Below are 26,461 nucleotides of genomic sequence, written 5' to 3'. Positions count from 1 at the left end.
TTGTAACATAAGCCTGCATTTACACACCTTTTCATTATTTAGAGCTTGAATTTAAAAATGCACGTCTAAATTATTAAAAATCATATGATCTCGCACAATATCTGATTAGTTAAAAGTTAATTCACTGATCACTTCCTGTTCTTTACATTGTCTCTTGAAACTTTTTGGGAAAAAAAGGCAAATTTTTGTGATGTTGATGACCACCTACTAAAATAAGAATATATCCCCATAGGCCATAATAATTTGCTATGGAATCCCCTGGTTAGCTTTTTTATTTTTATTTTTTAAATAATATACTGAACAAAATTTATAATAGTTTATTTCATGACAACTTGAATGCATTCTTTAACAAAACTGCCCTACCATTTAATGTATTTAAAAAAAAATAAATATTTGAAAAGTGTATCCACAATGTTCCTAAGAAATGGTTTTGAATTCCAGAGTCCCAAGGAGATGAATTGGCTGTCAGATAACAATGTGCTTCCATCAGATGGACTTGGCAGTTGTAAACAAAAGGAATTTTCTCAGCTTTTCCTCACAAATATGAAATATTTGCTTTCGGCCAACAGCTGGGGTGATTTAAAGAAGTCCTGCATATATATTAGTTTTCATTCAAAATTACAAATCCTCCTCCCACTCTGAAACATCTGACTTCATCTTAGTATAACTGAAAATTGTTCTGAGATGAAGTGACATTCTCAGGAGAAGTAAGTCAAAAAATAGTACCTATTTACAATGCTAATCAAATTTCAGATCACAAGCCATCTGGTTAATAATTTTTAGAAAAAGGTAATTTGTTCAAATGATATTTGAAGTGACTTGAAAAACAATGAGAAAATTTGGTCTGTTCTAGCATTTCTGAAAATATTTAAGACTACAATATAACCAAAATAGAGACTGCATGAAAAGTCACTGAAATTCCTTCAGCTGGATGTTGCTTAAGAATATATACACAAGGCACCTGGGTGGCTCAATCCTTAAGTGTCTGCCTTCGGCTCAGGTCATGATCTCAGGGTCCTGGGATCGAGTCCCACATCGGGCTCTCCCACTCCCCCTGCTTGTGTTCCCTCTCTTGCTGTGTCTCTCTCTGTCAAATAAGTAAATAAAATCTTTAAAAAAAAGAATATATATACATATGCATATATGTATATATATTTCCATATGATAATTAAAAAATGTTCATGAAAAAATGTTATGTTTGAATTATAATTTTAAATTATTCATCTTACCAAATATTTAAATTATATTGATACTTTGTAAACAGATGAATTAAAAACACCTTTACAAGATACTCACTAGGAATTAACTATTCATAAAAGCCTATGAAAGAGATCAAAGTATATTTTCAGAGTATTTTTATAAACTAAGAGATAGGTTATGAACTTATGAACTTTGTAATGAACTTAACCAAATGTTTACCTTGTTTTTAATTCTCTCTGAAAATTAGCTCAAAGTAGTGACTTTCCATTTATTTTGAATTCCACAGATATATTCCCTATATTGTAATATTTATGGACAAAATTTTACAGTAAAATAGACACCTCTGGGTTTAATTTTACTTGTGGTGATAAAAATGGAGCCTATATATTTACAAATATCTTAGAATTTGACAAGCCATTTTTTTTCTACTTACAATTACACAGAATTAACTTTTGCCCTTGGGCCTAGTGAACCTGAGTATGTGCTATGCCTAAAATGAACTTCATATTTCATTATTTTAAATAAAATTTTTATTTTTACCTAAAGTGCCTATTAAAGCAGGCATGGAAATTGTTGCTACTTTTAATAGAGCTGTTATTTGCCCTTAAAATGCAAAATTATTAAACTTGAGTTATCAAGACATATGAGACATGTAATTCATACTTCAAATTACTAAGTGTGTAATTTATTTTAATTATTGCAGACAAAAAATTTTGTCCTTTGTAGATGTACACTGTACATATAAATTAAAAATGGCCCTCAAGTAGTATATTCCAATCCATGAGATTTTGTGTCTGAAAAAATAAAATATATTTTAAAATCTGAAGTCCACATGATCTTCTTGGGAAGAAAAAAAAATCAACGTGAAAATGACCATATTTTGATACTATAATTCTTGCTTCCATTTCTACTAATCTTTAAATTCTTTTTCCAGGAGAAATATTTAGAAAGCTACTATAAAATAATGAAAGTTATGAATAGCTGTTACTAACAATGTTCACCACAAGTGATAAATATCAAAAAGCAAATTTGTATCACTAAGAATTTAAAATATGTCCTCAAATGTCACTTAATGACACAAAAAGCAACAGCATGAAAATTAAAATAAATACTAGTAAACTTTTCTTTTCCAGAATATACTATAAATGCAAATAAAATCACTACCTTTTTTCCTATAAAAGCAAATAAAATAAACTAGATAGACCATAAGGAAAACATGTACCTCTCTAAGTACCAAACAAAGCAATGGCTATTCACAAGGAAATCAATGTCTCAGGAAAGGAAGTCTGTTTTTTTTTTTTTAATCTTTATTAAAATTTAGTACCATTTGTGCAAAATTCCACAATTTCTAATTGTAAATTAGTCTGAAAGCCACTTGTTTGACCTCTTGTTTCTGTAAAACGTTCAAAGACTAAGACATGAAATTGAAGACATGGCCCTTGAAATTCAAGTATTTTTTAAAAATACAGTTATGTCGTCATAACTTTGGAATTAAAAATACTTACAGTCTCTCCAGTTCTTTAAGATCCTGGAATGCTCCTCTTTCAATGGTGCTAATCTTATTCTCCATAAGCTGACTGAAATGCAAAGTATAATAGGGTCTTAATGTTACCACTCCCCATCTGAGTGAGTTTCAGTTCAGCAACTGAAAACTTGTAACCACTTTCCCTTTATAAAATCAAGCAATGCTCTGGTTTGAAATTTAATAGCAAATTTAATGATGATATATTTGAGAGAAATCAAAGAGGGCAAACAGCATCCACATCACAAAACTTCGATAGAAAATACTAATGTAGTTTCTCACAAAATTTACTAGTCAAAACTCTGAGCCTCCCACTACAGTTATCCTGAGGAGCAACCCATGACACTGCAGTTTTGATAGCTATTTTTGGTAAACTGATTTTGGAGTGAGTTCTTAACTGAAAGAATCAATATACAGCATGTCACCATACACATACTTTAATTCACTTATGGATATACATCAGAAATTGGAAGATTTCATAATAGCCAAAATGTGTCCTTTAAAAGATCAACACCCAACACACAGTGATCAAAAGTCTATGTTCATTGCAATGTAAATATTTACAAATCTGTGGGTAAAAACAGTTTTACATTACATTGAATCTCCAGTGATGGTTCCCTCACAACAAATTTTACCCACTAATCAAAGTAATCATATTGCAACAATATTATAAAAACTACAGAAATGTAAAATACAATAAACAATTCAAAATATGACCAGTGTATTTTTATAGAGAAACATCAAAAACTGCAGGAAAGTTGGATTGCTTGATTTTAATGTTAGAAATTACATCTAAGTGTTGTTTGCTAGAAAAGTTAAATGCAGACCCACTTAAATTCTTTCTTAATCTCAAATCCTTAAAGTGTATCAAATGTCTCACATTACTTATTCATATTGTGAAAGCAATTATTCTACACATTTATATGCATAAGGCACTTAGGATATGGTATAGCAAACATTTGAGGTCATTTCTATAATATTGTTTCAATGGCAAGCATCCAACCTTAAAATAAAAGCCTACATTTTCATCAAAAGCTGTAATACAATGATAAACCAAAAAAAAAAAAAGAAAGAAAGGAAACCAAAACCTTTTAAAATTTTATGTTTCTGTCATTGGGACAGTTTTTCAATCTGAGACCAGTAACAATACAAAATATCCAACCTTAAGAACAAAAGAAAATTCTTCAAAATACAGAAGAACATACTTACAGAACTCTTAGGTGTCGAAGACCAGCAAAATCTGTCTTGGTAATCCGTGTGATGTTATTTCCATTCAAATCCCTAAGAGAAAACAAGAAAATGAAAGTTCCATTTTATTTCTATCAAGATCTAGTTAAACAAAGAAAAATAAAAATTTAATAAGAACTTTAAAGTCAAAGATCAGTTCCAGTTACTGAAGTAGTTTGCAAAGTAAAAGAGAGAAGAAAGTAGTAAGCTTTGAAATGTGTATATATATATATATATATATATATATATATATATATATATATATATATATTAATGATTCTTAACAAGTTTACAGAGTCCCTGCTTACTGGCATCTGACAAGAACATGAAGTGATTATGTTCAGAAGTCCTCTTTTGTGTCTGTAGGGGAGTGCTCTCAATTTTTGTTTTTATGAGAATGTGTATATTAATTTTACAGGTATTCTGCTAAGTTAACTATTATTGTTAGGCACACCCCGCAAAAGTTCCCTTCAGGAAGTTAAGAGGAACAATTTTCTAATACTACCCAGGAAGAAATTTTTAAAAATTCAGAACCCTATCCTTAGGTGGCAGGGTGGCTAAACATCCTAAGGCAAAGAAAAAACTTATAGTGCCATCAAAAGAACTGCACTTCAAAGACTTGCATTTACAGGCATTTACCTTCCAACAATTCTATGTTTGTATGAAAACTAAACTCTTCATTTGCAGCTCAGGGAACCCCGCTGTGATGGTAAAGTCAAAACTACTAGCGGGGGCGATAATGGAAATAGATTCAGGCCCTGACATTTTTGTTCGGATTTCAGCACCACGTTTCCTTCAAGTCACCACCCCCTTTTCTGGCATCTTAGGTCAAGATCTAAACTTGCCCTGGTTCCAATCATTTCAAGTAAAACCAGGCTGTGTTGCGGTTTGAATGTTCGCCTTCACGGAAGTAAGTTTTCTTTTACCTCTGAGTAGAAAACACCATCTTGGAAATTTGTATGCAAAGTGCTTATTTTGTCAATGATAGAATTCTATAAGCTAGCACTGAGTATACTATTTTCTGAAAACTGTATTGATCCCTCATAGGGATATTTTTTTTTCAAGGACCCGAAACTCAATTACTATTTTGTTCTGAGTGCATTCCCTTTTTGTTGAGTAAGACATGTTAGTGCCTAAACTTTTAACTGTTCTTAGCACGAAAAGACAAGTGCTAACAGAGAATTCTGCATTGCTTTTTCCCCAACCCACTCTCCATGCCTAGCAAAGTACCACCAAGTTGTTCCTACAATTGTTGGGGTCTTTTATGGGCTATTTGACATAACATGAATCCCTACCCACAGCCCCAGACAAATGTGGTAGATCACATTTTGACAAGACACCCTTGGTAGGGCCCCAACTAGCCCAGCGCTAGAGGGAGTTGAAGTGGGGGGCAGGCCAGAGAGGTTGGGGGTGGGGGAGACATTTGCAAAGGAAGAAAGGGCTCAACTATGGCCTTTAAACGAATTGGGTTAGATAAGAAGAGCGACTCGAGGCGCTGCGGGCCGCGCGGGTGAAGACGTGCGGGCCCCAACGGGTCCCCTCCGCGGCGCGCAACCCTCACACCCGGGGGGCGCAGAGGCCGCGGAAGCAGAGTCGGGGCGCGCTTAACCCCCGCCGCCCTCGCCCCGCGCACGCCGGGCCCACGCGCAAGGGCGAGTGGAGCGCGCCCAAGGCGCTCGGGCAGCGCGGGGCGGCGGCCTCGGCGTTCACAAAGGGAATGGCCTCCATGCTCCACTTCCCTGAACTCGGGAAGTGCCCCACAAGGAGCGCGTGGGCCGTCAACACCGGGTCTGCGATTACTTCTTCATTAGAGATTCGCAGAGACAGGGAGGCGGGGATGTCTGCGGGCAGCAGAGCGCGAAGAAGGGAAGGAAGGAGAACTAAGGCCACGTGAATGGGCGCAGAAACTGCCAGAAAGGTGTACGGGAGCCCTAGGACTCAGCAGGAAGGGCCCGGGGGTGGGCAGCGGAGGGTCGCAGGGTCGCCTTAGCAGTCGGACCCCGCTTGGCTGGTTCGGGTTAGAGAGCCAGCCCTAACTTAGCCTACACGGGGCGGGGGGGGGAACGTCCTCCTCTTCAGTCACCGGTTCGGACAAGTCTCCTGGGGCGGGCCGCCGCCGCCTCCTCCCTGGAGACGTCGGGGGCGGGAGGAAGAGTCGCGGGGGCGGCGTGCGGCGACCGAGCGAGCTGCCTAGGTCCTGGGGCATCCTTCCCTCTGAGGCCTGCAGAAGCGCCCCCGGGCGGACCCAGACGCCCCATGATCCCTTCTCCTCACTCCTCCGTCCCCAGGAGGATGACACTAAGCCGGGGAGCGGAGGTTTCTCCCTTCTGAGTCCCCCCCGCCAATCTCCCCACGCGCCACCCCGCGGCGACAAAAGCTGGGATTTGGCCCTGAAATCGACCCACTAGTGTTGGCAACCGCAAGGTGACTCCGTTTACACAGTCTGGGGAACAAAGTCGCGTCTCCCTTGCCCGGGGCACTAGCGAGTACTTGTCCCCACGTCCCTGGCTCTCCAAGCCCCAGAGAAGTATCCTGCCCTGGGATGCAAGTGTGGGAAGAAGGGACCAAGCACAGCTGCCAGCGGGCCCGCCCCTCCTTGGGCAGCGGCCCCTCCCTGTGCAGCGCCCTCCCGTCCTTCGCCCTCCCAGGGAGTTCTAGCCCAGGATGCGCGTGCAAGAGAGCTACTCCCTGTGCCGCTTGATCCCTCCAGTCTCCACGAAGCGGATGAGCGCGACCCAGTGTGGGGTGGGGTAGGGTGGAAGATCCCATACTCACAGTCTCTCAGTGTTGCGGGGTATATTCCTGGGCACGCTGCGCAGCGCCAGCCCGTGACAGTCCACTGTGCTGCCCGAGCAGGAGCACTGCGCCGGGCACGCCTGCGGCGCCACCTCGTTCAGGATCACCAGCACTAACCCCAGCGACAGGGACAGCGTCTGCCAACCCACGCCACGCATCTTCCCCCGCCGCCTCCTCGCTCGCCGGCGCGGGGGGTTCCTCTTTAGCTCGTTCCTCCGCGCGAATCGCGCTGTGTCTGAGGCCCAGTATCTGCCGCGGGGCTAGGAACCCAGCGTGTCCGGGTAAATGTACACAAAATAATATGGAAGTAACAGTAATAATATTCAGGGCAGTAGAGCTGACACAGGTACGCGCCTCCCACCTCCCCTCCACCCTCCTCCAGCCGGGCAGGCGCTCCTCCGGCAACTTTAGGTCCTGAAGATCAATCGGCCAGGCCAAGGCTACAAGGAGACCCCAAAGCTGCGGTGAGGAGATCACGCGTCGTCTGTCTCAGATCAACTTGGCGGTAAAAGAGCTGGGGATGCAGGGGTCGGTTGCGCGGAAAAGGGAGTGCTCCGATTCCACTGACCCCCTCTGCAAATCCGATTCCAGTGGGGAGGCTAGGAGACAAGAGAGGTGCTCAGTAGAAATGGTGGCCTCGATCAAAGTGGGCTCTCCGAAGCTAGAAGGCGCAAGAGCCCAGCGGGCGGGGAGCGGAGCGCGCCGGACGACTGGGCATGGCGCGCGGGGGCGCACGGGGCGGGGGCGCAGCCCGAGGGGCGCGGGGCGGTGCTGCGGGGCTCTGGCGCCGCTCACTCGCGCGGCCTCCCGACAGCCTGCGGCTCTTCCGCAACCCGGACAGATCCTCGCCGTCTCCCGACAGCCGAGGGCGGTTTGCAAACACACATGCACTTCACCGAAGGACGTCTCGGCAATCCCGCCTCCTGCCCAGCGTCCTTGGCGACGCTCCGCACCAGGGCCTTCCCCGAGGTCACGCAGAAAAGACAAAAGGGCAATGGGGCCGCCGCAGCCGGCAGCAATATCCACTAGTCACCACCTCGATAGAGGAAATCCAAGAGGCCAAGTTGAGGACCAGAGCTCCTCAGAGGATTGAGTAGGGGCTGGCTAGCAGGCAGGCCAGAAGGAGTGCAAAGGCCAAGGTGGAGGTGTCCGCGTCTTGGGTCCTGGCCGGGAGTCCTGGGGGATGACGAGGTGGCAGTGGGCCGGTGGGATCCGCTACTCCGAGGAGAGCCCAGGAGGCGGCTGAATGGCAGTCCTGTGTGCGCGAGTGTGTCAGCCCCTCGCGTCTCCCGGATACGCCGCAGCTCCGCAGCAGACACCTGATGGCAAAGGTGGACGAAACCAGAGCAGGCTCCTAGGCGGACGCAGCCCCTCGGCCGCCCCCCCGACAGCTGCCCGCAAGTGGGCCCTCCTTCTCAAAGTGCAGGAACTTTTCCCAGGCTTTGAATCCCGTCCCCCACGGCCACGGTGGCAGTCTTCCCGTCGACGTCGCGACGCCGCCCGGCTCCCTGTGCTGCACCTGACTCGGCGGCCGCAGTCCAGAGCAGCCAGTCTCCTTCCAGCCCCTTCCCCTCTCCTGGCTGCTTTCCGCGCCTCCTTCTCCAGGGAGGGAAGTGGCGGAGAGGGAAAGCGGCGACAGGCAGCGGGGACTCGGTGGCTCTGCTGGCTCCCGAGCTCCTGGCAAGTGTCTAAACAATAGGACGGACGCAGCAGCCCTAGTTTCCCTCGGCTGCGGGAAGGTGGGTTGTTGTTGTAACTGGAGTTGTTCGCTCGGGCTGCCTGGCCCTGGGCGCAGCCAAACAAAAACCCGACCCGCGCCTCTGGAGCCGGCTTCGGGCCCCCAGACGCTCCCCTTTCTCTTCAGCACTCCCGCCGTGCTCGGGAAGCTCGGCAGCTCCCGCCTGCGCCCGGGAGCCACGGCGCTCCCATCGCTCGCCGCTGCCGCCGCCGCCGCCTTTTTTAACCACCGTCTGCGGCAGCTACCGCCGCCACCACCGCTGCTGCCAGCCTCCGCCGTCCGCGCGCTCCCCAAATAAATAACCCCAAGTCAGAAGTTAAGCCGGCGCCGGCCTTATATACCCAGCGGAGCCCCCACCCCTCGGCCCCGCCCCGCGCCTCCCGGCCCCGCCCACTGGCTGCGCGCGGGGCGCCCGCACCTCGCCGGGGAGAGGTGAGGCCCCGGCTGCCAGCGCCAGGCGGAGGCGGCGGCGGGCGGCGCGTTCCCGCGCGCCCTGGCTCGCGCCTTCGCTACCTCGCTCCCACGCCCCGACAAAGTTTGCCGGAGGAAGGAGGTTCCCGGGCTCCCGCCCCCAGCTCCAGGGCCCGGGAGGTGCCCCAGCCTCTGAGCTGGTTGTTCGCAGCGGAGGAATGGGGAGAGGGCGGCTTTGAACGCGACTCATAAATAAATAGCGCTGCCAGTGCCTTTGCTGCAGCTTTTGCCACGATCCTGAGGGGCTGCTCAGTGTGTTTGCAGCGCAGCAAGAGAGAGACCGAGAGATTGTGATAAAAAAAAAAAAAAAAAAAAAAAAAAAAAAATTATACCGAAATAGATCTGCCTGCGCTCACAGACACACACATGTGTATTTTTGGGAGCTTAAAAGTTCAGAGTTTTTGCAAGTTTTCCAGCCTTCTCGCCAGCCTTCCCATCTCTGAGCCACCCCCTTCCGTTTAACCCTTTCTTTATAGTCACACACTTAACACCAGGCTCAGTTGATGTCTTGGATATACAATATGCTCGCAAAACCCTAAGGGCTTGAATGTGTCTGTCTGATTTTACTCTCTTAGGAGGGAAAACTGAATCCCTAGCAACGCACATTGTAACCAGAAGGTTTCCTTTATTTAGGGGAAGATCTGGATTCCCCCCCCCACTATGTTTTGAAAGAGAATTTCCTCGTTTCCTCTTGTCTTTTTAGTGTGATGTGTGTCTGGCAACTGCTACAACTCGCCTGCTCCCCACTACTCTCCCAGCAAAAACCAGTGTGACTGTTGAGTAATGATTACTAGAGATGTCAGCTCTTTTGCTTGATTTTAAAGGACCTCATCTCATTCCTTCTTACTAAGCTTTCACAGGAAGTAGTGCAAGCCCCCAGCTTAATGCCAATCTCATAGTGTGATAATTATTTGCGTCATTATCTGTCATCCCCTTGAAAGCAAGAGGATCTGTCCAATTCACTTTTGTATTTCCAACATCTAACAATATGCCTACCACAGAGTCGGCACCCTGAAAACTGACCCCTTTTTTCTTAACATAAGAATGTACTCAATCTGAAATTTCACCAATATCCTTATTAACTTTTTTTCCTACTTATATTTTCCAAAATGTCTTCTAATGAGACTATCTCTACCTCTTCATTTTGCCGGGTGTGGAAATCCTAAGCTATTCTGAGGACATTTCCAAAGACAGGGGACCTATTCGATATAACAAAACTGGAACTCTTTGGATTACTCATTTTAATGCCATAGATTTATGTTGCTCTGTTCTTTTAAAGACTTGAAAACATTTAACATTTATTAACTCATTTGTCCTTCTAGATTTTAGCTTAAAGGTCTGTTATGTAACTTCTTTAAGAAGGAAAAAGTGGAAGGCATACTCACATTTTCTTGTAAAGATAATGAGTTAAAGAATAAGTGCCTTGAATGACCAAGGGTTCTTCCACCACCCTACCCTAAACCCAGTGAATTTTCTTTAGTCTGTACCAGTAAATTATGTGGTTGAAATATGTTTACTATTAAAATTAGTAGTAAGTAGTAGTTTACTACTAAAATTAATTTAATTTTATAACTCTGATACCTTGTCAGCAACAAGATGTATTTATGTTCAACTTTATCTACCACCTAGAATCATTGTTCTGTATTTTAATTGCAAAAATATATCTTGCATTCCAATATTTGCAAATAATGCTATTTATATTGTTGCACCAATGAAAGTCATAAACATGAGTTCAAGTTTGATTATTTGTCTGGCTCACTTTCCATTCTGTGTAAAGTCAAGAAAAGAACTGAAAATAACATTTGTAGCAACATGCCTTTTGGAACACATTTTTAAATTTGATGAACATTTAAATAAGAAGTTATGTCCAAGGATTTCATGAAGAAGAAAAGGAAGACTGCAACTAATTCCTGAGCAACATGGCACATTAATTTCTCTGTGTTATCACCTTTTCAGTTAATAAAGGGAAATTTATACATGACTGACCAGGTTTCTCATTTCTAAAGCTATTATTATAGTATCCTTCAGTATTATTATAGTGTGTTTTTTGGAGGCCTTGCATGCTTCAGTACCATTAACTTCTAGGTCCTCATTTTCCTGGATTATGTTGCTCACAAATGAGATTTGAATTTCTCTTTGACTGCGTTATGCCCATCCTGAAGAAAGCCTTCTGTGGTGCCTCTTGTCACCACATGAGGTCTCCATAAATCCTGACCTGAATTAAACAGAAGTGGAAACCACTGGAGTCAACATTCAAGTCTCCTATTATCTTGAGGGGGAAAAAAATCCAGTTGCTATGATAATTTGAAAACAATTTAGACAATTAAACCCTCATACAGTTAAAAAAATATAAAAAGCAAACATTCTCTCAATTCGCATTTTCTTTGGAGAAAAAAAGTTTATGAAATTGGGGTTTATGGAAGGGAATAAGATAAAGAATTAGTGAAAAAGAGGTAAATATGAGTGAAAACGAAGATAATAACAGTAATAGCATTGATCAAATTCACAAAGTTAACAGAATAATTACCTGTCTTTAACTGCTTTCATGCTACCATTTTCCATTTTTGCAAAACGTGCCCATGTTAATTTCCTGATTTTTCTTATAATATCTTTGCATTTGAAATACAGATATGGAACCCCAGAGTCAAGGAGATTGAGATTTAACTGAATATTTTTCCATGCATCCCAAGTGCCAAGCTATTTGTTGGAGTTAAAACCACAGTGTAGCTGTATATGGTTGCTATTTTACTTGTATTCAGGTGAGGACACTGGTCTTTAGTTAGGTCTGATTAAATGGCAGAGCTGGAATCAGAACCTGAGTTCTCTGACCTCAAACCTCAATTGGTTCTCCTATACACAATTTCTAGAGACCCTCTGAAACTCTCAGGGATCAAGGAATCTATAATTCATCAGGTACTGTCACCATTATACAGGAGATGTTCACATCTCTCCACACGGTCTATTTATGGTCATCTAAAAAGAGGAGGGGAGAGCTAGGACCCACAGCAGCAGCACCCCAAGGATATTAATACTCGAAGAGCTTCTGGAATTGGCTTAAGCTTTGAGATGATTCTCTGGGGCAGTGTTCTCAGAGTATGGTTCCTGGACCAGAAGCATCAGAAAGGCCAGAGACTGTAGCTGGAAATGTAAATGTTCAGATCCCACCTCAGACCCAAAGAATCAGAAACTCTGGGGGTGGAGGCCAGCAATCTGGTTCTAACAAGCCCTCCAAGTGGTTTTGATGCTCACTGAAATCTGAGAACCACTGATTTCTAGAGCTACTTTGTGGTTGCATCTGAGCCACTTAAGTATAGAGAATTAAGCAGCACTGAGTGATGGACGGTGCCTGCTGAGCCGGCTTCGCCTTCTCCTTGCTGGCCATTTGACAACCGCACGTTCCTGATAACCTCTAGGGGGCACCAAAATATTTTTATGTACAGCCCCACGGAGGCAACAAAGGCTTAGTCTCATTTTCCAAGAAACGGCCTGAAGAAGGGGAAAGAGCTTCAATGTCAGCAAGCTGCCCTAATTATTATGATTCAGCCAGTTTAAAAAAATTTGCCATATTTGTGTTTTTTTTATCCAGTTTAATATTACATATTATGGGAATAATGATATCCACTGTTCGTGATTATGGTGAAGATTAAGATAGTATTTGTCAAACTGTCACAGCACCGTGCTTGGCATAGACCAAATGTTCATTAAATAAAAAGCAGAATCACTTTTTTCATCCTTACTACTGCTATTACTAGGTAAATATTTCTAAAACATTGTATTGCTATTGTAAGACTAGATTAGATATCTCCATTAACTATTACAATGATCAGGTAACTTCTTGTCCTGAGCCCTGGGAAACCCTGGGGCTATACTTTAAGAGTAGAAGAAAGACCATGGCCTGCCCCGGCCTACAGTATTGCATGAGCAAAAGAGTAGAGATGGATACAGTTAGTTTCAAGACACTTCTATCCCATGATACCCTTTGAAGGCGTGAAGTTGGTTTTCCATTGCCATAATAAAATAGCTTGTTGGTAGCTTGGTAAAATTAAAATGAAAAGTCTAAAACCTGGATATGCTTCTAAATGGGAATGCTTGGGAAGCTTTGGATATGTCCCTTAGATTTTTCTGGCCATAGTTTTTCTCATTTATATAATGTTGGGATTAGACCAGTCGAATATATTATTCGAAATAATAATATATTTATTAAGTAATGTCTGTGTTCCAAACACTTAACTCCTTTCAGCTCACAACAATCTGAGTTAAAGACTATTTTGATCCCCTATTTATACTTAAGAAAACGTGGATTCACAGGAACTCATTCAGTTGATCATGTTCTTAATAAGTGGCAAAGGAGGAATAAGAGTTCTGATCTGACACCCCAAATCTCATTTTATAAACATTACGATACACTGTTTCTTAAGTTCTATCATTTAAGTATAGAGTGTAATGATTTGTTCTATATGTAATTAAGACCAAAATGTTTTAGGGGAGGTAAAGGTGGAGTAAAGAGGCATTTGAACATTAAATATATAATATACTTGGGCAAGAACAACAACAAAAAAAGTAAAAGGAATAGTTAATACTCAATGATGCAGGTTAAAAAAACACATTAACATTGAAGAGCCCGAAGGAAAATATACAGAAACATTTTAATGGTTTTATGAGGTTAAAATAAATTTGCAAGAATTTAACCATCAAGGGAAAAGGAAATACTGTTGTAAATGATTTTTAGTTGCCTGATCTTTTGACTCTACTAAGTCTAAAAATGTGCCTCCTGGATTTTCATGAAAGAAAAAAAAAATCTTCCTGTGTTACTTGGGAACGAAGGGAGAGAAACCCCTCACACCTTCTGCAGGCTCCTGCTAGTTTAAAAAAAGTTGACCTTCCTGCTACAGGGTCATAATATGAGGCTAGAATTACAAGGAATTTGCTCTAGTCTAACATAAACTCAAAATAAAATATTTTCAAATCCCAAGGCTAAATATTATAATTTTAGATAATAATACTCTTATTAGCTCCTATAACTCCTATTCATAACCACCATTAGAAAATTGTAGTTCAAAGTACATGGCTGCCTGATGGCCAAAAAAGCCATTTTCTCAGAAAAAGAGTCACATTAGTGTCTTAGTCGAAGAGTTAGCAAACTTTTTCTGTAAAGAAACAGACTAAGCATTTTAGGCTTTGCAAGCCACTGGGCAAAATTAAGGATATTATGCAGACTCAAATATAATAAAGAGAAAACAAATTTCCACAAATGTTTTACTGATGTAATTAAATATATAACAATTGGTTACAATTGTTTTTGTAATATAGATCTACTTAATGGGAATTATGGAATTATTTTTAGAGGGATAACATTTCATTTAATTGGGGTCCAAGTAAGTATTTCCTATCATCAAATCAACTGCTAAGTTTGATATACAAAAATCGTTTTTAGCTCACTGACAATACAAAATATGTGACAGGTCCAACTTGGCCTTAGTCCAAAAAAGGTGGTTATTCAATGTGCGAGGTCATAGTTTCCTAAAGGGTTATGTTAAAATTCAAAGGGTTGTTGTAAAGATAAAAGCTCTGAGCTCCAAAGTGGCTGCTCTGTGACAAGCAGTAAATGTCTTCCTTAGTAGTATCTACTGCTGTCTCTAGTTCTTCAGCTCTGAAATGCAATTCTGCAAAAGCATTTAAAGAAAATTTAAATTCATTTCATTTTAATATAAAATAAATTAGTACAAGATATGTTGCGTATCCATTTCTTCCACGTGCTTATCTGTTGAACCAGATGGTCCTCATATATAGAATGAGGATAAGAATAAGTAACATTTATTAAGTATTTACTATGTGCAGGCATTACTCCAAGTGTTTTACTGTATATTCTCATTTACTCCTCCTTGAAAACTGTATTACCTAAGAGATGAGGAAGTTGAGGGACAGAATGGTTGAGTAACTTGCCCACATTACTGTGGGGATGAGGAAAATGAAGTCAGGAAAGGTTAAATAACTTGTACAGGGTTGCTCAGTTAGAAAAGGGTAGAGAGAGCTAGGATCTCAACCCAAGCAACCAGGGGCCAAAGCACTAGACCTCTTACTAATCCATGAATCCTAGGAAATTCACAATAATAAAATGAAAATTATGCATGTGAAAGAACTACATAAACTGCAAAACAATGTATTAATATTCGTATTTGCACTGTGACTATTTTTAATTGAGGATGGTGAATGCAAAAAATAACATACAAACATTTAGTGAAGAATCATTGGGGTGAATATGATCTGACTTGAGCCAACCCTTTTAGCTCCTTTCCATAGTAATGGGATTCTTTCATTTCTCTTTCATGACTTGGGATACACTGTCCTTATATAAAAAGGAATAAAACAAAAGGGATATTTTTACACTAAAATGACATGGAGATTCTATAATATATTTTCCATGTAAATTTAGGAAAAACATTATGTAAAGAAGAATCTGTAAGTATAGAACAGAGTTTAACAGAGTTTAACTTTTCAAGCAGTACAATGCCTGAAGAAATAGAAATACTACTTCAGGTGTTGCTAACTAGTCATATCTTGTGTAAGAAGAATCAACTCAAAGCTGTGTGCTCTTCCTTATGATTGTAAATAACACAGCTGCAAAATAGTCTTGTATATGATTGCCCAAGCAATATAATGAAAAATTATGAAAAATGAAATGTGAATTCTAATGCCGTTTTAAAGAGTATATCAAAATAAAGTAACTTCTAAAAGCTTGTTCATTCATTCCAAATAGCTTTATTTGGAGATAAATCTATTCAGAATTACAGTCATAACTCTTTCGTGTGTGCATTCCTAACTTTCACCTATATATTCTGAGGATGTCTTTACCAGGGTCTTAATTTTTATTTTTATTTTTCTTCCTTAAACTATTATATGTGGAAAATAAGAGATGATATATTGTCCTACCTCAAAGAAGTTGTGGAGATTAAGTAAGTTAATACATAAAACACTTGGAGACTTCAGGTGGCGTCAGCTCACATAGTCCCACTCCTCCTCTTTAAGTACAACTAATTCCACAGGCAATGATAAAAGGGCCCAGAGAGCTAGGAAGAAAAGAAGATGGACTGGCTGAAAAGCTCAGGACTGAGGAATGACAGAGCTGTGAGTTTCCTGGTTTTTCCTTCTTTTCCCATAGGGCCAGGAAAGGACAAGCCTGAGAGAGACCTAGTGGGGAACCTGAAACCCTGCTCCCTACCTAGGGCATCAGTTGGCTGAGATCCACCTCCCAACTGCGGCTGCGCAATCGTGTTCACCAGCAGGCCAGCTGATCCACCCCCAGGGAAGCACCGGCGGAACCCAGCACCGCTGCCTTGCACTCAGTGGCATGAGAGACCCAGGCCCAGTGTCTTCTGGTTCTCCACTGTCCCCTCGTGGCGCCCCCTCCCCTTGGCCCCCTAGCAGAAGATGACCCAGGATATTACTTCAGCTCCTGCAGGCCACACAGTAGGGACTGAGCAGGAGCCCAAGCAGCACCAGGATAGCAAAACAGACCAGAATTGCATCGCAAAGCCTCTGAAAACTAAAGTCCACATAAGTAGGCCAGTACCTACATGCTAAATCTAAACACAGCGACGACAAAAACTAAAATAGAAGATTTAAATAGGATCAAGATTCTCCTAACATAACCAAAATGTCCAGGATGCAGTAGGAAAAATCACTCATCCTACCAAGAACTGAGAAGACCACAATTTGAATGAGAAAAGACAATTAACTGATGCCAATCAGATGGTGAAAGAGGATATCAAGACATTTTCAGGTGAAAAAATACTAAAACATTTTGTCTTGCCAGCAGACCTGCCCTAAGGAAATGGCTAAAAGAAGTTCTTTAAGACAAAAGGAGACAATAGAGAAAGGAATCTTGGAACATTGGGAAGATAGAAAAAAAACAATGAAAAGAGTAAAAATGGAGGTACAGACAGTATATATTCCTTCTGCCCTGCACTCTCTAAATCATGTTCGATGACTAAAGTGAAATTATCACACTGTATTATGTGATTCTCAGTGTTTGAAGAAGAAATATTGAAGACCATAGTATCATAAACAGGTGAGAGTAAGGAGGAAAGGGAGGTAAAGTTTCTGCACTTCACTCAAACTGGTAAAATGTCAACATTAACAGCCTGTGATAAGTTATGTCTATACAATGTAATACTTAGAACAACCACAAAAATGTGCAAAGAGATATACTCAAAAACACTATAGGGATATCCAAATGGAGTTCTAAAACATGTTCAAATAACCCATTAAAAGCCAGGGAAAAAAAATTAAACAGAAAGGAAAACCACCAAAAAAAAAAAAAATAGAAAACAAATAGGATGACAGACTTAGGCTCTAACATATTTCAATGATTACATCAAATATAAGTGATCTAAATGTGCCAATGAAAAGAAACAGATTGGCAGAGTGGATTGAAAATCATGACTCAGCTATGCACTGTCTGTTAGAAACTCACTTGAAATACTACAAATAGGTAGGTAGCAAGTAAAAGGATGGAAAAATGTATACCATGCAAACCTCAATCAAAAGAAGGTGGGAGTGTCTATATACATATCAGATAAAGTGGATTTCAGAGCAAAGAAAATTACTAAAGACAGAGAGGGACACTGTAGAATGATAAAAGGGTCAACCCACCAAGAAGACATAACATTCCAAAATATTTATGCAGAATTATAGAGATGAAAAGACATTAGTAGTTGAGAAGGGTTGAGAGAGGTGACGGAAGTACATGGCAGGGGGAGAATGGATGCGACTATAAAGTAATAAGAGGGAGCCTTATGGAGATGGTTCAGTCAAGTATGTTGATTGTGGTGGTGGTTACACACACAAACCTACACATGTGATAAAATTGCCTAGAGTTACACACACACACATACAAATGCAGTATACCTGGTGAAATCTGAATAAATTCTGTGTTGTACCAATGTTAATATTCTGGTTTTGATATTGTACCCTAGTTATGTAAGATGCTAATATGGGGGAGGCAGGGTGATGAGTCCATGGGACCTCCCTCCACATTCTTTGCATCATCCTATGAGTTGAAAAAACAGTCAAGAACCAAAAGTTACATACTGAATTATTCCATCTGTATAACATTATTGAAAGCATAAGAAGGAAATCTAAAAGTCTTTATTCCTAAGCAGTATGTAGGGCTAAGGATTGCAGACAGAGATACTGAGGGATGGAGAAGGGAAAGTCCTTAAGGAGTCATAAGTGTGGGTTTGGGCTATGGGCTGTGAGAGAAAGAGAGAAAGGTGTTGAAGATCCCAACTGGGGAACTACCTATGGAGAAGGAGGAAGACCAGGGTATGGAGGTGGCTAAAGGCTACAATTGGAGGAAGGGAAGTAAGACTAACTGGGAAGAATGTGAGGAGCGTGTGTGTGTGTGTGTGTGTGTGTGTGTGTGTGTGTGTGTGTGTGTGTGTGTGTATGAGAAAAAGGATTTGACAAGGTGTAGGAAAGATTTCCAGAAGGGAGAAAGGGTGTCAGCCATTTTGAGTGGATGGTATGAGAACCAGAATTGTGCAGGAGAAATATAAAGGAAATGTGTGCACAAAGAGACAAACAGTAATCAGAGATAGATGTAGTATAATAACGGAGGAAGAGGGGGACGGTCATAGATGGCCCAACAGCTTTTAGTGAGAAAGCTACTGTAGCTAGAACTCTACACGTTTAGAGCAAAGAAAATTACTAAAGACAGAGTCTTTAGTAATGCCTGTCACTGTTCTCAATTAGCTATGGGAACTTGTGTGGGTCATTGAAGCCAGCTGAGCCTTTGGCTCTTGATCTGTGAAATGGTGAGATGATTTTTCTAATATCATTCCAGCTATGGCAGTCTATGATTTTATTGTCACTACATGGAACAAATAGGGAAAATGTGTTTAGAAGTTTTCTTTCTTCATTTTAACATCATTGATAACAACAAAGACTAAAATGTCTTCAATGGTTTGTGGTTTTTCACTTTAGGAAAGGCAAAAACTGGGCAAGGGCTGGGTTGTGGTAGGTTAGTGGGAACAACTAAAGAGAAGAAAAAATCTGAGTTGCTGAGTATTTTAAAAGTATCCCTGCATTAAAAGCAATGGGATTATGTTGCCAGGGAGAGTGATATTTAATTATACTTACCCAGATAATTCATCCCTTCATCTTCACAGTAACAAGGATGTCATTGTTCCCATTTTTCAGTAAAGTAAATAGAAATTCATATAATTTAAAAATCTGTTTTAGATTTTAGAACTAAGAATAGGCAGAGCCAGGATGGCTATTCAGATGCCTTAATTTCTGGAGTGGTTTGAACCACCTCTAAGCAGACTTGTCTACACAAAAACAATGCTAGTCCATGATGGGATATCCCTATACATGTATTAGAACAACTAAAATAAAACATAGTGATAATACCAAGCTTGGAAAGAATGCAGAAAAATTGAATACATGCATTGCTTGTGAGATGTAAAATTGTACAGCTGCTCTAGAAAATAGTTTAGCATTTTCTTAAAAAAAAAAACACAACTAAATACTGACCATACCATCTAGCCATCACATTCCTAGGTATTTATCCCCCCAAAATAAGAACTTACCTCCACACAAGAGCCTGTATACAAATTTTTTATAGCAGCTTTATTTGTAATAGACAAGTACTGTTAACAACCAAAATGGTCTTCAACAGAAGAAGGGTTAAACAGTCATACATTCCCACCACGGAATATTACTTAATAACAACAAGGAACACACTATTGATATAACAACATGAATGGGTCTCAAAGGCGTTAGGTTGAGTGAAAAAGCTGGTCCCAAAAAAACACATACTATATGGTTAAATTTAAGGAATGTTCTCAAAATGACAAAATTAAAGAAGTGGAGGGCAAACCAGTGCTTGCCAAGTGCTAGGAATGATTAGGGGGAGGAGAGGGACATTGAGGACAGCTCAAGGGACTTTTCGTGGTGATGAAATCATTCTGTATCTTGATTGCTGCGGTGATTATACAAATCAATGTCATAGAGCTTTACACACACACTGTACCAAATGTGTGCATGGATTTTGATATTGTACCATATTGATTTTGATACCGTCATGCAATTAAGATGTAACCATTGAGGGAAACTGGGTGAATTGTACATAGGAGCTCGTTGTACTGTCTCTGAAAAAAAATCCCTGTGAATTTATAATTATTTCAAAATAAAAAAGTTAAAAACAGTGTCAATGTCTAGAAGGTGGTTATGGTATAGTCATTAAAAACACTGGCTTTATACTTGATTTGCCCAAATTTCAATCTAGGTTATACAACTTAATAGTTTTATGAGCTTGCCTTAAATGTTCCTCTTCTTTTTTGTTATTAATTGCTAATACTGGGATCATCATAGTACCTATTTCAAGGGATGATTGTGATGTTTAAGTGAATTTATGTGAGTCAATTGCTTAGAGTGTGGCAAGGCACAAAGTCCTCATTGAATGTTATCCATTATTAAAGATAAATTTTATATTATAGATATAATGATTCTTATACATGTTATTGTTTCTGTTTTTTTTTTTTTGATAAAGAACTTTTTTATCACTTTTATCTGCAGAAAATTCAACAGTGTCCACTCAACCCAGTTTAGTGGCCAGTTCTTTAGCCTTTGCCTTTTCCAACTTGGCAATGCAAACCACCGACTTTGGACCCAGAATGTTGCCTCCCCAGTGACAGCAGATCTTATCATATCCATCATTATAATTGGGTCCTGATGGCTTCCACCAGCTTAGCCAGAGCCCCTTTGTCTTCTGAGTTAATCTGTGTGGTGACAGTTGTTCAGGTCTTCCTGTGAACCAGATGACCCAGCCTGGCTTTCTCCTTGATGGTGCAGTAGGGAACCCCCATCTTATGACACAGGGCAGGGGGGAAGACAACCAGCTGAGAGGGATCCATATCATGTACAACCACCACCAGGTCTAAGGACCTGAGCCCTGAGCCGAAATCAAGATTCTGTGGTTCAACCTACCAAATCACCCAGGTGCCCCTTGACACTCTTTTCTAAATAACTTTTTGAACTAAGGTTATGATCTTTATAACAAAAGATAAAAATTACAGGAGTGTAAAAGAAGAAACTTATTCAGTAAAAGCACAGCTGCTTCTACAACCGTAACTATAGCATGCAACACTTACAGAAGGTATATTACCACTGCAGCATTAAGGGGTTATGTGATTTAGTTCAGAAAAATGTATATTGAGGGGCGCCTGGGTGGCTCAGTCATTAAGCTTCTGCCTTCGGCTTATGATTCCAGGGTCCTGGGATGGAGCCCCGCATGGAGCTCCCTGCTCCGCGGGAAGCCTGCTTCTCCCTCTCCCACCCCCCGGCTTGTGTTCCCTCTCTCACTCTCTCTCTCTCTCTCTCTCTCTGTCAAATAAATAAATAAATCTTAAAAAAAAAGTAAAAGAAAAAGAAAAATGTATATTGAGTCCTGTTTGGTACTTGGTACTGGTATAGATGCCAGAGAGACAGAGATAGAAAAGATATAAATCTTCCCCTTGGGGAGCCCATAGGCCAGTAGATGGACAATATAAAAAATAAGGGATTAGAAAGCACTCAGATGCATGTGATGAGAAAAACATGTATAGCAGTGGGACAGAAACAGGAAGCACCATGCTGCCCTGCGATGCCAGGGAAGACAGGACACTGAGTAGGTTTTGAATGATTGAGAGGGGTATTTCTGGTGCACAATTTGATTATAGACACAAACAACATAAAACCATGACCAAATCTTTTATCCCATAAGAAAATATATTACCTCACATAACACACTCTGAGGCAGAATGGCCGCAGAGCTGATAAAGCAGGTAGATAAGATATATATATGTATCTTAACACGATTTCATAAAACTCTTAAAGAAAACTCATAATAATATTTACTTCTCTCACTCATGCTTCATGTCCACTGTGGGTCAGTTGTGCTCTACTGCATGTTTTCTTCACATCACTTCAGGAACCAGATCCTCTGAGCACCCTGTCCCTAAAACATTTCTAATCATTACAGCAGAGAAAAAAACTACATGGAGATTCATCCTCTAGCTCTTGAACATGACATACAGGTGACATCCATGACTTCTCACATTTCTTTAGCTATATAAAGTGACATGAATATATATATATATATACATATATATATATATATAAGAGAGGGGGAGAGAGAGCAAGATTTATTATAAGAAATTATAAGGAATTGACTCATACAATTATGGAGGCTGACAAGTCCCAAGATCTGCAGTCAGTAAGCTGGAGACCCGGGATTGCTGAGGGTGTGAGTTCCAATCTGAAAGCCAGCAGGCTCAAGACCCAGGAAGAACAGATGTTTCAGTTCAAGTATGAAGGCAGGAAAACAAACAAATAAACACAATGTTCCAGCTCAAAGCAGTCATGAAAGAGGAATTCTCACTTATTCGAGGGAAGGTCAGCCTTTGTTGTTGGATTCAGGCCTTCAACTAATTGGATGAGGCCCTCCCACGTTAGGAAGGACAATCTGCTTTACCCGGTCTATTGGTTTAAATGTTAAACTCATCCAAAAACATCCTCATGGAAAAATCTAGAATAACGGGTGACCAAATATCTGGGCACCTCATGTCCCAGTCAAGTTGACACACTCTCCAAAGTATTTATACTTAATTGATTCAGGGTGTGCTTGGGCATCAGAATTTTTTAAAGCTCCCACATGATCTATCTACTGTGCAGCCAAGATTGAGAACCACTGTGCAAGAGGGTGGTGTCCCATACAGGAGACTTGGGGAATGTGGAGACTGATACTAGGATTTCCTGCTTTAGCAAACAGGGTTTCCCCCCACTCAACTTCCTGACCATCTTAGTATCAGGATTTGCTAGCCTTAATACTGAATATAGGGAGGAAAAATAAATCCTCTTTCTTCCTCCAATTTGGAGTCCATGGAGACATAGAGAAATAGGTCGGGCGCAGGGTGGGGGGCAATCTACAAATCAATATGCCATTAATAACCAAGAGAGCCATGTTCAATAATAATTTACTCAGACATTATTTTCTCTTAATATAATACATGTTTTAACTTTGGAAGTACAGCAGGAGCCAAATTAGAAATCTTTACTCCAGAGCCAATTAAATGAATAAACACCACTCCCCCACCCACACAGGAAAAAAGAGGCTGAAATAATTTAATTTACTTAAGACTGATAATGAAATCCAAATATGAGTCAAGGGTCCTTTAAAAAAATACTTCTTAAAACATTATTTTGAACACAGACATAGGTATACCATTGCTTTTTCTCTAAGAAAATTTCCATTTGAGAATTTCATGTGTGTACTTATATCTGACAAATATATCTGATATGCATATATATGATATATATTATATAGCTATATGATATTTTGATATTTATGCATTTTGCCTAGCCAGTATCTTTTAATTAATTTACAGTGATGATCTTTTCATGTAACTATCTGCTTGATACTGCTATAAACATAAGGTAATATTATTAACATTTGCACAGATATGAGATACTACAGTACAGATAGTTTGCTTTCCTTCAACTGTTAAATAAAGAAATGTGTTTTTATTTATGGCTGTAGATTAAAACTTATTAACTCTATCTGCTCAAGTAAGGAATGGGAAGAAGTACTCATGGTGTTTAAAAACCTTTTTTTAAAAGAGTCCATTTTAATCACAGATGAGATGGATTCATAAATTGAAACCTGCTTAATTGGCAGTTAAAAGCTGTAGGACAATGTTGTCTCTCTGCTTTTTCAGAATTAAGTCCCAGCTGTTTTGAGAAAGCAACCAGAAGATTGAGAGAAACTGCCAAGTATCCTGGGGAGAAACTGGAAGTAAAGAGTCACATTAGCTTCCATTATTCTAAAATCATTGTGCTACCAGCAGTCACTGTAAATACTGTAAATGGAGTAAAAGACCTCAAGTTTCAAAGTTAACCTGCTTTTCATTGGGAAAAGTATCACACTTTTCTGAGTCTGAACTTCAGTAAGACCAACAAATTCCAAAAATAAATTTGAGATAGTATTCATGATTCATAATATTTCCTCGCCAGTGTAAGCATTAAATGTTTAACCATTTAGTTTGGGGAATGACTTACTTTTATTAAAAAAATAAAAGTCACTGCAGTCACTATAGCCATCAGGAAAGTCTACACTATAATGTAATGAACAACTCCCCTCTCTTTATGGCTCATAACAACAATTTTTTTTCTCTTATCTACCTATCTGTTGGGGGTTGGCAGCGACCTTTGCCTCATCCTTAGTCACTCTCTGATCTCAGGCTGATGGAGCAGCTACTGTCTCAAACATTGCTAGTCGTCATGGAGTTTTCCACAGCAATAAAAAGCTCCAACCTGAAAGTGACATCCCACTTTCATCATAACCCACGGGCCAGATCTGGCCACATGATCTACCCAACAACAGGTAGGAGAGGATGTATAATCCTCCCTGTGGTAAGAGATCGAAAGCTGGAAATACTTAGAGAACAACATTACAGATTAGCACTTTCAGGTCAGCAAATATTCAACCCACTCTACTTCTCATGTGCAAAATATACTCAACTCTTTCCTAAAGAAGTCAGTCCAAAGGTCTCATTTTGCCATTGCATCAAGCTCAAAGCCTAGGCTTTCTGGGTCCATTATAGTAGACTCCACATTAAGCTCCAGTGTGAATCTCTTGCTCTGGATACTAATGAACTCAAAAGATAAGTTAGTTTTCCATGCTCTCCAAATACACAATAGTAGTACAGGGACAGAGTAACTGCACTAAACTCTCCCACTTGAGAAGAGGACGAAGAGCAGGTACATGGGAGAAACAAATGTGATCCACAATAATTCTGAAGTCCTGCCTGGCAGAGATGGGGAGGACCTTCCACCTTGGGAAGGGAGAATGGAATGGGAATGTTCCTTGATTAGAAACTGATTTTGCTTCCTGGCAGAGTTTCAAATTGATTACTTTTCTCCATAGTCTTTGGCTGTACACTATATGCCCCATCTGTAGTGGGTATTAGATAGGAATAAGTTTTCATCATGGGTTGATTGACTTTCTCACTCTGCTGAATGCCTCCTAAAAGAGGGGACTGAAGGTCATTTTAAGTCTCTAACAGTCTCAGGCATGTATCATTTGGGATTATATTTTCTCTGTGCAATTTTCTTAATAATGTTCTAGGGCTTTTAATCTATTTGGTGCCTTGCCAACATGTGGTGATGGCTGCTCACATTTCTTGATAGACTTTTAGATTGGTTGTGGGTTTTTTTGCTTCCTCACACTCACACCTCCCACACTCAACATAATTATGGGTAGCAAACTAGGGCCTTCTAGGATTAGGAAGGAGACTCATATTTAGCCTCTCTTCACTGATTCATTTTGTATAATTGTAAAATATACACCATAATAATCCACTCACACTTAACAAAATGTTAAATTAATCCATTAACAATAAACGTGACTGAGCTAGTCTAGGACAAGAGAACAAATGGACATGTATAGATAATTTAAAATTATAAATAAAGCTAACTGTTAAATAAATATGTCACATCCTCATATCTTGACAGCAAAATTGAAAAACAGGTGTGAAACCGTGGTTTTCATTGATTGAAATAAGGAAAAATAACAAGGACAACTGTATTAATTATTACGGATTGTGGTTGAGAGCTTTGCTGATGGGCTGGATATGTTTACATTAGTAATAAAAATATATAATTCATGAAATATTATATAATTTGAGAGAAAATCATTTTTCCCTTAACTTATACTGTTACAGTAAAAAATTTCCACATAATTTGTGTATCACTGACAGTGATCTCAAATTAAATTACCATATAGTGTTTAGGTATTTTCTTTCCCTGTATAAATTTCTGTGAAAAATTTTGCTCTGCAGAAACAGTAGTAACTGAAATCGTCATCAAATTTTGTAAAGCAGTACTTAAATTCAGAAAGAGCTATGGATTTTACATGTCATGTTCAAACAATACAAAGAGGTCCCATAGATGAATGATTGGATCACAGAAAATATTTAAAATATTTTCATTTTATGTATTTAATTGCTATCATTTCTATTGTAATTTCATCCTCTTTTACATTTATATCCAACTGTATTACTTAAGTCCTTTCAAAGTCTTAAAAGTTGGATGTTACAAAGCAAACCAAAAAGAACATCGCTATTTGTTCAATTTTATCAAATTTCTATTCTATTCTATTTTATCAAGACTATATTTAATTGTTGTTTAAAGGTATAAACTTGCAAAGAGTATTAAATAAGTCTTAGAAGTACAATGTACACACACACAAAAAGAAATACAATACATAGTTTAATGAACATAGACAATATTGCACTAGAATTATATAATGTGATAAATATTGTTACAGTGGCAATCACATTGCAATGTATAAATATATCAGAGTAACACATGTGTACCTTAAACTTACACAATTTTTATGTCAAATTTATTCCATAAAAGACTATATTTTAATCTTAAAATGGCAAGAAATATAAGTCAACAATAAA

At 40.0% G+C, this 26,461-nt stretch overlaps 1 protein-coding gene across 4 annotated transcripts in view; it reads right to left on the bottom strand.

Annotated features, from left to right (window-relative positions):
- The window catches only part of SLIT2 (slit guidance ligand 2), a 360,826-nt gene extending 353,900 nt beyond the window's left edge, over positions 1-6,926 (bottom strand). For all 4 annotated transcript variants that reach the window (XM_027599650.2, XM_027599652.2, XM_027599651.2 and 1 more), the window contains exons 1-3: positions 6,725-6,926; positions 3,932-4,003; positions 2,706-2,777 (exon numbers count right to left, since the gene is read on the bottom strand). In XM_027599650.2, the coding sequence (XP_027455451.1) occupies positions 2,706-2,777; positions 3,932-4,003; positions 6,725-6,903 (323 nt within the window). In that variant the 5' untranslated portion in view covers positions 6,904-6,926. The remainder of the gene's footprint in view (positions 1-2,705; positions 2,778-3,931; positions 4,004-6,724) is intronic.
- Positions 6,927-26,461: the final 19,535 nt, after the last annotated feature.

This window comes from Zalophus californianus, chromosome 2 (assembly GCF_009762305.2).
Source record: "Zalophus californianus isolate mZalCal1 chromosome 2, mZalCal1.pri.v2, whole genome shotgun sequence".
Lineage (NCBI taxonomy): Eukaryota > Metazoa > Chordata > Mammalia > Carnivora > Otariidae > Zalophus > Zalophus californianus.
Note: the sequence above shows the minus strand (reverse complement) of the source record. Positions and strands in the feature narration are given on the sequence as shown.